At 34.4% G+C, this 16969-nt stretch overlaps 1 protein-coding gene across 1 annotated transcript in view; it reads right to left on the bottom strand.

Moving 5' to 3' along the window:
* Positions 1–16969, bottom strand: part of LOC114310300 (GDSL esterase/lipase At1g29670) — a 60789-nt gene that overhangs the window by 24972 nt on the left and 18848 nt on the right. Inside the window, exons 2-5 of the mRNA XM_082889338.1 lie at positions 11096–11202; positions 10373–10546; positions 7279–7510; positions 6935–7059 (exon numbers count right to left, since the gene is read on the bottom strand). Coding sequence (XP_082745464.1) covers positions 6935–7059; positions 7279–7510; positions 10373–10546; positions 11096–11202 — 638 coding nt within the window. The remainder of the gene's footprint in view (positions 1–6934; positions 7060–7278; positions 7511–10372; positions 10547–11095; positions 11203–16969) is intronic.

Genomic DNA, 16969 nt, shown 5'->3' with positions numbered 1-16969 from the left:
CAACTCTTAAAGTGTGTTTGGTTTGGGAATTTGAGTGGGGATTTAAAAAGAAAAAGGGAAATTTAAGTGAAATGTGAATAAAATATACTTATATTTCACTTAGTTTTACATACCTTTGTCTTTTCCTTTTCCAAATCTCTCCCAAAATCTCCCAACCAAATACATCAAAGCTATTGGTTTGCTGTATCTTGAAGAAAATAAAATATAGCATTGACGCAACTCTCTTGGAAATTGGAAAGGACATCCAAAGACCGGCAATGTTGATTTTAACCCACAACTCGAAACAGCACCTGAGGTAGCAACAAAAGCTAATGAACATCCCTTCCAACGCATGACATGGTCAGAGATGCAAGCACGAAGAGAAAAGGGTCTTTATTATTATTGTTACAATAAGTTTGCACCTGACCATCATTGCAAAACCATAAGGGGGTATCTCTCAATTGGTGATGAAAATGAGGAGGGTGATTCTGGTTCTAGCAATGATCGTGGGACATAAGAGGTTGTGTTACAACTCTTGAAATTTCATTGCATGCAATTGGGGGCTTGTTTTCTTCACAAACCTTGCGATTGCCTAGCTACATTCGCCGACAAGAGGTGGTGGTTTTGATTGATTCTGGCAGCAGCAACAATCTTATCAACCAATGTTTAGCTCACAAGCTTAACCTCAAGTTATCTCCCACACAACAATTCAAAGTGGCAGTTGGAGATGGGGGGCTCTTAAACTGTGACAAGGTTTACCAAAATGTTCCCATCCAATTACCGGATCTTCAAATTCAAGTTGGCCTCTTTCCAATCAAACTTGTTGAAGTGGATGCCGTCTTTTAGTGTTTTGTGAAAAATTCCACCATTATTCCTTTTAAACTGAAAAATTTCAAGTGTACATAATCCAATTACAGAACTAAATACAATCATCTCACATGAGGTGGTCCTCAACGAGTTGTGTTGATGGTGTAGGGTCTCCTAGAGGGTATTCGAGCGCACTCGACAGTTCAAACCATGTCTGGTGTGAAACAAATAAGAGTCCAAATCTAGCGAGTCTATAGAAAACTCACTAACCACGAAAAATGCCAAACATCGACTACAATTAGTAGACTTAAAGTAGTCACCTAATTTTTTGAGAAAACTATGAAACTCATGACTCGTGCCAAATGCCACTATCCGTTATAATTACCAAAGTGTCTCGGCTTAAGAACTTAAGTGTGAGGGGGGAAGGCCATGAATTGAACACCCCTACTCACCCGATCAAAAATCGGCTTCTATTAATTTACAATATAAAATTCATTACCAACATATGCTCATGTTCTGATTATTAATGCTAACTTTACTAGATGAAGGAAACAAGTATAGACTAAATCACTTACTTTGGAATGTTTTGATCTCATGCATTTTAGAAAAGAGTTTTAAAATGTGTAACTCGAAGAAAAGAAGGGTTCACATGCACAAAGATCAACATCATCCCAACTTAAGTGAAATAACCTCTAATCTATGGGCATGCAAAGAGATATCTCAAGTAAGCAAGTAGCCACATGGTAGTATTCTATACATAGTAAGGAAAAGACACACAGTCAGGATGTGAAGACAAAAAAAGCTCACCTTGTACTCATTAACATTAAGCCAAGCGCAAAGGGTTAGAAAAATATACATGATCTAGGATGCGAAAAAACTAATGCAATATATACATTAAAATACGACTAAAGACTCGGCTACTAGCATATAACATGTGAATCATCTCAAGACATGAGATTGTGTACAAAATGACATAAAAATGATAAAATACTAAAGTATAACGAGTCGAGCGTTAATGCATGAAAAATAGAATGCAAAGCATATAGATGATGAATAAAGAAATAAAATATGATGCCAAGAATATGGACAACTCAAAAGAAAAAAGGAATAGGGAGAGAGGAAAATAGAGAAATATGCATGTATCTAAACTAAAAGGAGCAATTGAACAATACAATAGAAACAAAATACTAATGAAAATAAAAGCTATCAAGGATGAATTAATTACACTGAAAAGGGTACTAAATGAAGATACAAAAGCTATCAAGCAAAAGAAGCTAAGAAACAAAAAGTAATGAAAAGAAAATAAGCCAAAGTGCTTCTCTAACATAGAAATGTAAGAAGTAAGCACTAATCCTCTAAAAATGCTACCAGGAGTTAGACATGATGAATTCATCCTTAATTACTAAGAATAATAAGAGGATGAAATCCATCCAAGTCATGGAAGCTTTCCAATAATTGTAGACAAATTTCTTTATCAAATATCAAGGCATGAGAGTGTAGAGACCACAATTTTTGTAATTCCTTTTGAAACCCTAACCTTGAGATTATTTCAATTGAGACCCTGAATTTTGCAAATTTCACTGTAGAACCGAAAATGCAATGTAAAAAAACCCGTACAAAACCTAATCGACCCAGTAGCTTAGTAATCATTTCTAACACTCTAATATTAATTATTGAACTCTTCAATTATAGATTAACCACTCAGAACCCTAATTTTTGGTTTTCACTGTTTTCATTTGATTATTCGCCTTTTAATTTAAAGCAAGATAGTGCAAACCAAGTTATTTTTTCTATCACTAATTTAATTAATTCTACACTTGAAAAAGATATCATAATTCATAAATTGAACCCATGCCCTTACACTTTATTACTATCTCACAATTGCCTCAAAATCATTCTTTATATATAAAATGTACAATTAATTGTAATATTCTTTTTCCTCAAAATATCTACATTATATATAGGAGTTTGTACACAAAAATAAATTGAAGAATCACACAAAATCACACCCACATGGCCAGCCACCCTAGGGGGATTTTTGTTTAGTACTTAGAAAACATAAAACCTTGATTTAGGGATGAATTTTGACCGAGACCCTAGATTCTTGGAGCGATGTTTTGTACTACCTCTCAATCTAGTTCTGACTTAGCTAAATCCATTACTAGATCATGTTTAGTTCTTAATTAGGCCTCTTAATCAACCCTCATTCCATCACACCTTAACTAAATCCAAAACTTTTCCATTCCATTGGAACCAAGGGCATTTTAGACAATTCACCAATTTTTCCTATCAATACACCACCTCCCTCAACACTTTTGCACATCAAGCACACCCACACACCCATATTCGGTCAACAGGGAGAGAGAGAGAGAGAGAGAAGAGCAAAGAGTGATCTTGGAGAAGGAAGGAAGGCGAAAATGAGAAATTCTTGTACAACACTTCCTTAGGCAAAGGAGTAAGCCACAACACAACCTATTCCTTCTTTTCTCTTCTAAATACATGACATTATATGCTTATTATACTGTTTTCATATGTTTATGTATAGATCTCTTGTGTTTGAATAGGAGAAGTTGAGCTTTGATTGCTACTTTGCTTATATTCTCTCCTTGTGAAGTAATCACCTATTTCTACCAATATCTTACATTATTTTTTAAGGAACACCTTCAGGCTAAAAATATGAATTATTATTATTATATTATTTAGTATGTTTTCAATATAAAAGAATTGAAAAATTACCCATGGTTGCCCCCTTTTCTTACAAATCTTTTTATTCAAGTTTGGTGCACAAATGACCGGTATTTTCAGCCTACTTCCGAAAATTCTAGAAACATTCATAAAAATCCCCTTGAGCTCATTTTTGTATCAAAACTTTTCTTAAAGTGTTAAATTTCATGTAACTTGTTTTTTATTAAAAATGAATGAGTGGCTTGAGAGAAAAATTGATTTCTGTAACAGTAAATGAATCTGTACAGCACTAAAGTATTTCTTTAATAACTAAAAATCTAGAAAAGCTATCCCATTTCTGAAAGATTATTTTGAAACTAGATGAAATTATCCATGAACCCTACAATGGCCGAGTTTGGGAAAAATTTGAAAATACCTCTTTGATTGTAATCTTTAAAGTAAACCGAATCTAAAAATTTATTTTTGTTAATTATTTCATGTTCTTAATTTCATGAATGCGCTTCTTATCACTTGTTCAAGCTTTAGTATGGTAAATACATATGTTGTGGCTATATTTCCTTGAAATGGTGCTATGATGTTACTCATACCTGTGTAGAATTTATTTTCTTAATAACTTGTTCTAACATGGACTTAAATCACCTAACTGAATGGGACATATTAAATGGGGTGGTATTGGGTTTTTGATCACTTGAATAATGATGAGATGATAGTGGATTGATATGATGTGTTCCCTAACTAAAGGTTAAGTCTTGGGCAAGTGGTTGTTTTGGAACACATGGATGGATCGGTTTGTATTCAGACCCTAGTTACTTATGACGGATAAGATTGGAGGTGGTTATATATTTTTACCATCTCTTTTGAGGTCCTCGGTTGGCGCTACGTGGTATGTAGCTGTTGTAGACATTCGGGATAAGGTATATAAAGCAACAAAAGAGGGGACATACTGAATAATCCGAGTCCAATTCTTGCGGTTGGGATGATGAAATCTCTTTAGGGGATTTCTAGATTGCTAACACCTAACTTGTAATCTTTTGCTTGTTTACTTGATTATTATACTTCTTGCTTATTGTAAATGTGGTTGTGTATTGGATTGAAAAAAAAAAGAAAAAGAACGGGGTGTGTGTTTCTTTAGGGGATTTCTAGATTACTAACACCCAACTTGTAATCCTTTGCTTGTTTACTTGATTATTATGCTTCTTCCTTATTGTAAATGTGGTTGTGTATTGGATTGGAAAAAATGAACATGGGGTGTGTGTGTGTGTTTATTGGACATTCTAAGCTCAAGCCGTTTTGTGCCACGTATTGACGAAATTTATGCGGATTACAGTGAAACAGAAACATCTAAACACATATGGCTATCCTCGAAGAATTTGGATTTAGTAATCATGTTTTACGATTGTAAGTGTTAAAACTCTTGTCGTAATTAAATTATGATCTTGTAATTATTATTTTAGTTATATATACATATATCTTTTCTGAACTTATCCTTATCCTTCCATCAACTTATGTAGACCTTGTGTTAATACCTTGCTAATATCTGTAAAAAAAAAAAAGATAGCTTTGTTCTCTAAGGAGATTGGACTTTGAAGAGATGCTATATTGACTCTTTTGATCTTTCTGCGATCTTACTTGTTTATTGACCACAAGACTCATTAGTGACGATTCCTAGACTTATAACCTTAGAAGAACTGTTTATTTATTTTTTTAATATATTCCCAGATATTCCCGATTTTTGGGGCGTTACAGAGAGAAAGAATAGCAATAATAAAAAATGTATATACTCTATCCTTCTTGTCATGCAAATGATCATGGAAAAGATTGATTGTCTTCCTCAATCATCAAACAATATGAATCATTTCATAATGATTATGGAAGCAACTCAAATAATGAAAGCAATGATCAAAGTAAGTAAACATCCACCACTCTCATCATGAAATTGATCATGGGAAGATGGACTTCCTTGATCATGAAATGTCATATGGTGATCATAGAAGCAATTCACAAAAATAGAACTATAATCAAAGAAATGAGAAAGAATATGAATCTCTACTCATGTAAAAGAGAAAATAAATGATAAAGTCCATGTAAACTGGATTGATAGATTAGATTGCAAACTATTTCCCCCCCTCCTAAAAAAAAAAAGTGGTACGAAAATAAAAGAAAGTGAAAGAAAATGAGAATGTCGCCCTCTCTAATCACCCAATTGATCCTACAAAACAACCACTAAAGCTTATCAAATCATAAGCAAGAACTGAATTATGAAAATCAAACATGTTTAGAAGATGAGAAAATGAGAGAAAACAAAAGAAAACAACAAGGAATCAAAACAAAACAAGAGATTAGACCAATACCCATTGTACAAGCCCTTAATTATCTCTAACAATTAAAGAAGTCCAGAAAATGGAGTGTTTGGGAGGTGAAAAAGCAAGAGAGAAAGTGCAAGAAAACCAGAATTTAACGCTATCAACAAATCCTATAGATGGGATGGCAAATCCCCACCATTATCTGCAATCCCAATCACATCTTAAACAATAGCAAATTCATAATTATAGAGTGTTTGGCAAGAGAGAAATAAAAGAAAATAGACAAGAAAGTGATGAGAAAGTTTCAACAGATTACCTCAAGCAAAGGAGGAAGAGCTCTTTGGTTGGCAATCCTCACTCTAGTCACCCTCAAATCTTTGAATTCAATCTTCAACCTCAAGAAAAAGTTTCAATCCATCAAGCATCATTGGATTTTGTATGTATATCTATGTATAGAGAGAGAAATTAAGAATTCAAGTGCTTTGAGAACAATTTGGTGTCTCTATGCTCTTGTAATTCTTCCAACCCCTCAATCCCTTGACTAAGAGGTGTATTTATAGGCCGGGAGATGCCTTGCTTTGCAATTCCACCAAGCATTACGGAGGTGGCATCTTCTCACTTGCATTGGGGACCATCTTTTAGAAATTGCTCAATTTATTACCCAAGTTGTTCGACCAGCCAAATTGTCCAACCATATCTTTCGTGTACGGTTAATGTCAAAATGAGGTGCAAATAGGGTATTTCCAATGGATTCTCCCCCTTTTCATTCATTTATACTCTGCCTTTGCTTTGTTTTCGGAAAATACAAAGTTTGGATTTAAATATGAGCTTGAACATTGTAGAGTGCTTGGATTCTACAAGTCTAAAGCATTTCCAAAATAGTTATAAAGGTCTAAAAATAGTTTTGGCCAAAACGATATGAGGCTGAGATCCGCTTTCAACCATGGCTTTCATTGAATATATCGAAGACTTGCGCATTCCTATTTTTATCATCGGATGACTAGAGTGAGGTGCCAAAATCTTAAGACTTGTCAAAATAGGGTGTCTACAATTGGTGCATAATACAAGTTGTTTTAACGTGGCACACCTCTCCTTTTGGAATAATAAAACCAAATGCACTAAAAAACAATCGTGTGTAGAAAGAACATATTGAAGATTACCAATTTCCTTCCAGTTTCATTGCGAATACCAGCTCCGCCAGAAGCATAATTTACACCCATGAGGATGTCCCGATCTAGTGCACGTGCAAATGATGGAATGAAATCATCAAAACCTAAATGTTCAGCTGCAAGGTGAGGAGAGAAATTAGATGGACATCAGACTACTATCTTAAGATCTTAAGATTATTATATGATAGACTTGGTATTTTTGGCATTTAAAAATGTGATAGATTTTTGTTCAGTAACAAATGCCATGGATAAAAAGTTATGCTATGAGAAATGCCAACAAAAATTCATTCAAGTCTAAAAATCTCAATGCTAGTAGTTTGAGAGTAAGAAAAGACCGATGATATCTGATATAGTTCGACCGTTGCAAAATCTTCCAGTAGGTCCTTCAGGGAAATCAATGCCATATGGTTGGTAATTGGATTTTGCTAAACTTCCAACATTATTATTGCCATTATCAGCTAATGAGTCTCCGAAGATGAAGAAACAAGGTACTTCTGGTTTAGCATGAACCCATGGTTGCAAGCTTGCAACCAATGATATTATCGACACCATAAACCAAATCTTAATCTGAAGATTAGTCAACAATAGGAGAGAAAAAATTACTATAGCATAAGGTAATGTGAAGGTTGGGAGAAAACCAAAAGAAAAATTATATATAGACCCACCAATGATGATTAAGAGCAAGTTAGTATAGAGTGCATTAACAGCCAGGGTGTGAATAAAATTTGGTTTGAAATTTGAATTACGTATTGAATTAAGGAATGACCACTCTATAGGAATCTCTACAAACCATGTGCTTGGAAAAAAAATTACAACTGATATCACATTCATTGTAGCATTTTGACTGACATCAAATTTTGTTAAAGTTTATTTTTGTAAATGGTAAAGTGGATGGAAAATCAGAGTACCTAAAGCTCATGGAATTAATGGGATTAGTTTTTATTATAAAATTGTGTTTCATGATAAGAAAAGAGTTTTTATTCCATATTGAAGAAGTGAGGAAAATCAAGCCTAAAAGGAGGATCATATCCCCAGCTTAAGTTTTGCCCATAATGCTTTCCCATTTCTGTTATACTTTAAGTGTTCTTTTTCTTTCTTTTTCTTTGGGTCGTTTGGCTTAGCATATGATTGGCATTGGCTCATGTGCCAATCTAGCAGGGATATGTTCTTAGTGCAATGATGCTTTTTGCCTTAGCTTTGTTATTGATATCTTTCGTTTACCTATTGTACTCTTTTCTCACATCATTAAATTTATTTTGTTGATCAAAAAAAGAAAAAAATTTGTGAAGCGAGGTTTGTGCAAGTAGAAATTGGTAAACAAACAATAGAGAAAACTTTCTCATAAAATTTTGGAGTTAACTACACCAACACCCCTTCACTTTAGGAGTATCACTTTACCTTTCTTATCTATAATCCTGCACAAAATGACTCTCTAAACTATAAAAATCATACAAATTCACCCCTTCTAGAAATGGTCTCGAAGGTGTAAAAGCAATAGATATTTATAGTTGAAGGTGTAAAAATGAACGGTTTCATAGATGATTGGGTAAAGTGATATTTGCTAATAGTTGAGAGGGTCTTGGTGTAATTTATCTAAAATTTTATTATTCAAGATTCTTTGGACAATGAGCCAAAAAGTCTTGAATAACCAAATTTATAATAATAGAGAAACAATAAGTCTAGTAAGAAACAAGCATAATAGTGAATTTCACACTAATCAATCAAAAATAAAATTAAAAATTAAAAATTACTAAAATATCAAATATGATCAAATACGGCTACTAGATAATTGGAGAAGTGCATCGAAATAGTTAATCTTTAGTGCTTGCCATGTCTTATGTGCTTTGCTTCCTTCGTTGAGTGTTATTTTTTTTTTCTTTAGCTAAAATACTTAATCTTTCTAATTGGTCTTACATAAATAGAGGGAACAAATTGAGAACAAATTCCACATGTAATGTATTGAGCGTCTTATGCCAAAACATGGACAAAAAGTCTCTATTTTTATGGTTGGCCAAAAATGCATTCAGTGGTACTTAAATATTCCGGGTTTATTGGTATTTTTCTTTGGTTATGAGACAAGATGTTTCCTTATTAGGCGTGTGATGTCCGAGTTTGAGCTTTATTGTTATGTTATTTAGTTTCCTATTATCCTTGTTTGTTCTACCAATTTGTTGGTATTTTTCTTTGGTTATGAGATAAGATGTTTCCTTATTAGGTGTGTGATGTTAGAGTTTGACTTTTATTGTTACGCTATGCAATTTCCTATTTTCCTTGTCTCCTTTGCAAATTTTTTATTTTTATTTTTTTAAAATGTGAGATAGATAGGAAATTAAAATTTTTAACTATAAATTAAAATTATTGTTTCCACATGGAAAGTAATATTTTGCACCAAAAACATTTTATCATTTTATTTAATGTCTTGCATGTATTCATACAATGATGAGTGTATGTGTATTGATATAGCATCCACCACATTTAAAAAAATAATGAGACAATTGGTACTCACCATAACACATGAAAATTCACATAAGAAGAAAAGAATTAGAGTAAAATGTTCAGATGATTTACAACATCCCTCTTCTTATTGAAATAAAACTTTAGTGTAACACTGATACCATGTTATTATCGGCACCTAATATCACAATCTAATGATAGAAAACTGCATAGAATTGTGAGCCCCAATATGTAAATGTAACTGTCCTATCTAATTGAATTCACTAACACATTTGTATAATGAGGTAGACTATGCCTACATGATACTTCATCATTAGCCAACAATATCACATGTCAATGATGATGTTGTATCACTAATTTAATGATTTTTTTTTTGTCTCTTTGCAAGTATGTGATTGTGTAAGATGCCACCATTGACTTACATATATTTTGTATTTTATTCCTTTCTACTAAATTTTTTTAATTAGACCAAATTCAATTATAGAACTGGATACAATCCTTTTCCATGAAATGGATCCTCACCAGGATTGGGTCCATTGCACAAAAAAAGTTGCTTTTAACTCGGCATGCATGACTATCTTTTTTAATAATGAAACCAAATGCACACCCACAATATTGAAAATTTAGTTGTATATCATTATGCATCAAAATTTCTTTTGTATTAGTGCAGTTGTGAAACAAGAATTGTGCAATAAAAAATTGACGAACAAGCAATAGAGGAAACTTTCTTCCAAATTTTAGGAAAAGTTTATGGTGTGCACCTTTTAAAAAGCAGGCACATCATATGAAAGTTGTACTTTTGTGGTGAAAGTTACGGATGTTTGTTGTGTGTTATGCAATATTTGGTAAAAGTTATGAATGAAAAATTTATGGTGTGTATCCTAAAATGAAAGTCATACTTTTTGTGGTGAGAAAAGTTATGCAATTTTATGGTTTATGTTATAGAATTTTGTGGTGTTGTTATGAAGTACATACCATAAGCACCATTTCAAACATGTACATAGTACCATTTCTGTTTTCCCTATTACTTTCATAGGTGCAGGAGAAATAGTGAGAAAATGTGTTCAGTTGAGAAATGCATGGGCACCTTTTTAACAAGACATTTGGCAACTCATGTTGAGCAGTGCAAGAAGCATTTAAGGTTCTTTGCTAAAACAAAAGCACATGTAAAATTAATGGGTAGTTACAAGCAAATGTTGCTATATGACAAATAGCAAAGCCTTGATACTGGTGACAGTTGCATGATGTTGTGCACTACCTATGATCGAGAAATGAAGAAATTACTAAAAGAAGAGTAGTGGTAGTTGTTAATATATATTTCTTTCAATTCTAGTGTAATTTAGAGGTTTACTAAAAAAACTTAATTTTCTATACTCAATTTCTTTCATTTCATAGTTCTAAGGAAATCCTTGAAAAAGGCCAGTATAGGACTTTGTTTTAAATGCGGACAACAACAATGAAGATATAAATGTTGTTTCTTCGAGCGACAATATTCAAGAAGACCAAACAATGGTTGTCTAAGACCAAGAAACCGACTAGGAGATGATTAATTGAGGCCAGGCAAGTGGCTTTGTTATTTCACAAATCAATAACTTGGTTTCTCAAACTAGGCATGAAATGGCAAGCCTATCAAAAGAGAACAAAAAATTGACTGTTGAAGTGAGACGTTTTCTTGATTGCTTCTTTTACAAAACAAACCACATGAATGAAGGGAGAGAATGGAATCAACAGGGAAAACACCAATGTTCCTTCATTACCTCCCCCCAGAACATTGAAACCACCAACGATTCCACCAGTTGGAGAACCTATAGATTTTTAATAGGAATTTCACTTTCCAAAAGGAGATAGAAGGTGTGTTTGAAACTTGTAATTTCAAACATAATTTAAATAAAAATAGAGAAATGATTAGACCTTGGGGGAAGGATGAGGAATGGGGGAGGAGAGCAAATTAGACTTCCTGCTTTGGTTGATCCAACATTTGTAGATCAAAGACCTAGGAAAAATTTTGATCTTGTATATGAAGATCAAAGACCTACGAGGCATAGATATCTAGTTCAAAATCGAGATTTTGAGGATCATAAGCCATGGGAACAAGATTTAAATGTACTAATAATTAACCACAATCATATGGCAAAGGAATGAAATCATGGAAATGGAACAAGAAATGTATAGACTAGGCCTAAGGAGGCCAGAAAGACAAATGTTCAAAAAAAATCATACTATAGACACCTTATTTTGGTTGGTTATAATACTTTGCCCCACTTTGAAAACACCGCCCGATGATGAGTATAAGAAATGGTTTTGGACTACCGATTTGTCAATTGTTAGTAGAACTAGATGCACCTTAATGGACTTTAGCCCACCAAGCAACCTAGCCAACCTTTCTATACCTATTTGACCCACATTGGGTTCTGACAATGAAATTAATTTTTATTCTCTCTAACCTTGCATAAATTCAAAAAGGGTATTGTTTTCTGTACATCAATTTATGTAATAGAAAAAACTTTAGAATTTTGAAAATTGTAAACACAAGTTTGTAGTATTTTCAAAGAGCTTTCCAATGATGTAAAATTCATCAAAATCCAATTTCAAAATAAGTTTTAGTAGACATTTTCTAATTGCTTGTCAATTTTTGACCAAAAAAAGAAGAAGAAGAAGAAGATAAAATGGTCTTTTATAAAAACTACAAACTAGACATGCAGCTGGCCTTTTCTATTTTATTATTTAAATTCGACCAATTTTTAGAAAAATGGGTTGCCAAAGCCCAAAACTCATTTTGAAAACACTCTCCATCTCCTAGAGTTTGCAAAATATAGAAAATATGGTAGGCTGCCCCATGCAGGTGTAAACACCTCTATTTTCCCAGTAATGACAATCCAAGAGGAGGGAGGGGGTGAATTCGGTTTATGAAATATTTAACCAATAATGAAAACTAATGGAGTTTGAACTAACTTAGAAATAAATCATAGATATAAAACTAAGCAATCAAGCTATAACTAATGAATGTGCAATGCAAACAATCTCATAAGGAAAATAAAGCAAAGATAAGAGAAAGGAGAAAAAATGTCAACGTCGTGATTTATAGTGGTTTGTCTTAACTCAAGTCTACATCCACATCCCAAGTATCCTTCTCGAGAACTTCTCCACTATCTTCCAATAGTGTTACAACCCCTAACTTCATAGGTGCTAGTGAGCCTTTACAATAAGTGATCAACCCCTGATCACTCCAGCCAACTAGTTTTGAATCTAGTGCTTAGTACACCTAACCCAAGTGATTTTATTCTGAAAATCAATCACAAAAAATCACTCTCAGAAGAGTGGGAAGATGGGGGTGCAAACCCTTTTACAATAAAATTTGAACTCTCAACAAAATTTGCACTCAAAAGTACGTATCCCAATGAAGATCACAGTAAAGAGTTTTCTCAGTATAACATAGAGCTTTTCATGAATATCACCAATGTATTTACTGCTTCTTCTGTGCATTTCAACTAAGGCTAAGATGCTTCTTTTCTAGCTTTAAAAATCTGACTATGGAAGTTTAAAAAAACTAGTTAGAATTAATTTCCTTTCAATAAGTCATACTAAAATAAATTCCTTTTGTTATATCTTCAATTTTGCACCTTTCTATATGTGAGCATTTTGAATTTTAAATTTATATATCTTTAATTAATCCCATAGTCCGTACTTTCCTTTCTTATGCATATCTCCAGCTTACAATAGCAGACCAGGGAAATTTCAAATTCAGTTTCTGGCTATTGGCTTCCTTTGTTAAATATCAAGACATTGCAATTTGACTTGAAAAATATAGGGACAATTCACTTTCGTTCTGCACTCTTTCCTTGTAGAGCAAATCTTCCATGTGTATCAAATCCACTCAAAATCTTCATTTCAAATCCTTTAGTATATTTTTGAATTCAAACTCTTCATGCCTAATTTATGTTTGACATCTTCTTTGCAGACTACATTTAGTTGACTCTATGTGTTGAGCTGACTCCCAAACTTCTGGGAATTTTCTTTGTAATCCAGTAAGCTCTGAGCTAGCTTCATTATAGATTAAGTTGACTACTTCAATTCTGGTTTGATTCTTATTCAATACAATAAACTTTGAGTTTGCTTCTCTGATGCACTACCGAGTAACTAGTGTCAAAACATTGGTGTCCGTTTCATATATAATGTGATTTTGCCGAAAAGTTGGTCAGCTACACTTGGGTTGATGATTATGCTGATCTTTTGGTCGACGATTTTTCTTAGCTTCGCGATGTGTTGGCATCCCTTTAGAGTTAGATTTGGTTCGCAATGGTTGCCAATTTATTGAAGTTGAGTTTCTTGTCCAACGTATATTTGCCCCATTGTTTTTGAATAAGATTAGTTATTTGGAAGGACTAAAATTGACTTGGGCCAAAATTTCCGAGTAGGCCGATAACAATTTGAAATGGATTTCGTGCCCCTGTTCGATGCCGTGGCGAAATCGGAATGAAGCCGAGACAAAGTAGGGTGCTTGGTGATATGCACAGTGAGCCATTGCACTCAATTTTTGAATAAAATTTGTAATAATTTATTTTATTTTTCTAGCTGAATTTGCAAATGTTGACTGTATGGATGGACCCGGAATGCATCAAATAGTTGGAAAGGACTATCAGATCGCTGTGATCAGATTCTTGATGGCGTAATTATAGCGAAAATAGATCTAACGGCTCAGATCAATAGGGTGTAATGCAACCGCGAAGCACAGGATTATTTCTGCATATGTTGCTGGGTTGTCTTCTCCAGCGAAGGAATTCATTTTCTGGGCAAACTTTGATCGGCCCGTATGGCTTCGTTTTAGCTCCGATTTTGACATGGTTTGTTGCGTTGGATTCGTCTCAATGAGTACTTCACATTGGATGATCAAAACTTGATTTCGACAACTTTGAAAATTTTAATGTTCGGAAAATGTGGTCCGTTTCGCAGTTTCCAGCGAACTTTGGTTACTTCTTGGCTACTCGGGTTGGTGGGTTTGGACTCCTTGATTTGACGGGAATCCTCTTGTATATTCAGATGTTGATTTTGATGCTAGTTCTATGCCGAGATAATAAGCATGAGATTTTTGCCGAATAGGTAGGCAAGTTAACAATTGTAGGTTTGTGCCGAGGAGGTCCAACGCTATGAAGTGTTACGAGCATGTAGTTTTGTGCCAAGCATGTAGTTTTGTGTCGAACAATGTTTGCCGAATTTTCAAGGGCCAAATAAGTTGTGAATTTGCAGTTGCTGATATGCCGAATAAATAAGCCAAATAAATGACATGAAAAGTAGCTTTGGAGCTTTGCCAAGCAATTCAAGTTAATAATTGTAGTTTTGTGCCGAGGATGTCCAACGCTATGGAGCATGTTACAAGCATGTAGTTTTGAGCCGAATAATGCACAGCCGAATTGCCGAGGGCTGAATAAGTTGTGAATTTGCAGTTGCTGATATGCCGAATAAATAAGCGGAATAAATGACATGCAAAGTAGCTTGGGAGCTTTGTCGAGCAATTGGCTATGAGTTCTTAGTATTGCCGAAATGCACATGTATGGGCTCGAATGCCGAATATAAATGGAAAGTCTTGCTGGATTGCCTAACAGCTCCGTCTGTTTGGCTGAATGTTATGGAATTGAGTGTTCCAATCGTTGGCAGAACTGTTGGCTAGGCGGCATCATGTCCACCGAAAGTCAACTGACTTGCCGCAAGCCAGTGGTCGGCCTTCGCTTTGGGTTTGACTGGCCGAGAACAAATGTGCAGCAATTCCCTTCTTGGCTTGCTGAATACATGGTCGGCATGTTGGCAACGTGGGCTTGCCGAAATACTTCGACAACTCTTTGGCTGAGAATACTTGATCATCTCCGTTTGGCTTTGTTTTGGCCGAACAATGACGGTGACCCAATCCAACTCAAACTATTCAAAAACTTTAATAAAGATCATAGTTTTATAGAAACAATAAATTGGTGAAATTATACCAAGAGAGATAAAGTTAGAAGTTTAAGGAAAGGAAATATGATGAGCCTTTATGGTAATTGAAGTGGTCTTAACGTTGTCAAATTTTCTTGCCGAGGAGACTTCTAGAGAGGGTGAAGATGGTATAATTGCAATACGTGATTTTTGAACCTAGCAGGTGCTTAATAAAGTTCCGTATGCATGCAAGTATATATATATATATACCTGCAAATGCTGAATTGGAGACATATGGAGCCGAGAGATAAATAAATAAACAATATATGTTGAATTCATATTTTATGGGAAGATCTATTAAAATTATTTTAGCCGAGAGATAAATAAATAAATAATTACCAGGGGTGAATTTGGATATCTTCAGTTTTGTCGAGATTTTGGTCGGCGTCATCATGAGCCATTCATGACAATTGAAGTTGCCTCTGTTTGAATTTATATGCAGATATATATATACATGCATATATATAGCCTGCCGGCTACCACAATTAATTAAATAATAAAAATAACTTTTTGATCATAGCTCATAGCCCATCCTATGGCAATGTCTCTTGATGGGAATAATTCTAGAAAGAGAAAACCTAAAGACCTAGCCGTGGATTCCATAAAAATTGTGAGTATAGATATATGTATATCTCAAGAATAAATTATAAAATAAACTCCTGTGAGGAAAAAACTAAATGAACAATCTTGGGAGTGGGTTTGGCCGAGCATCCCTTTGAATAATGCCGAAAAGAAGCTCCCACAAACATAATCTAAAACCCATTTTAGAGCGAGAAAGTGAAGATGCAAAAGTAAATCCATGAACACTGGTTTTATTGTAACACTTTTCATCAAGATTTACCATGAAAAGGGAAAAGAGTTTCTATGGAGTTTGTTAGTACAAACAGATATATGTATACAATTCAAGAATTGATTTTACAATTATTTTATAATAAATTTCGTCAGAGAGAAAATTCAAAGCTTAGTTATGGCTCTTGATAACCATCGAAGTGTTGTTGATGTTGAATGTTTACTTGCAGTAACATGTTTGTTGTGATCTTCGTTGATCTCGTTCAGTCGTTTCTCACAGACGGCGCCAATTGTGAGACCATGAAATATCCTCTCACATGGATTGTAGAGATCCAACGAAGAGATGAACTTGGTCCTGGTATACCTACAAAGATGAGCATGATCGGCGCCACCCAACCAAGGTTGCCGGCCGGAGGTACTCCGATGATGAAGTCATTCACCTATTAAGTAGAATGAAAGTGTAGAAAGTGTAGAGTGATTGGTGTGTAGTGTAGGGAAAGAGAACATACCTCCTCCTCTGGGATGCCCGTCCCTCCCCCCCCCCCCCTTTATATAGATGGGGGGTGTGATATTAGTTTGGGATGGACCCATTGTAGGCCTTGTTTGGGTTAACCCCAATAAGCTGATATATTTTCTTTCTGGCTTCCACACTTATGCATATCTTCAGCTTACAATAGCAGACCAGAGAAATTTCAAATTCAATTTCTGGCTATTGGCTTCCTTTGCTAAATATCAAGACATTGCAATTCGATTTGAAAAATATATGGACAATTCACTTTCATTCTGCAATCTTTCCTTGTAGAGCAAATCTTCCATGTG

Source organism: Camellia sinensis, chromosome 9, assembly GCF_055761805.1.
Source record: "Camellia sinensis isolate YWXY chromosome 9, ASM5576180v1, whole genome shotgun sequence".
NCBI lineage: Eukaryota > Viridiplantae > Streptophyta > Magnoliopsida > Ericales > Theaceae > Camellia > Camellia sinensis.
Note: the sequence above shows the minus strand (reverse complement) of the source record. Positions and strands in the feature narration are given on the sequence as shown.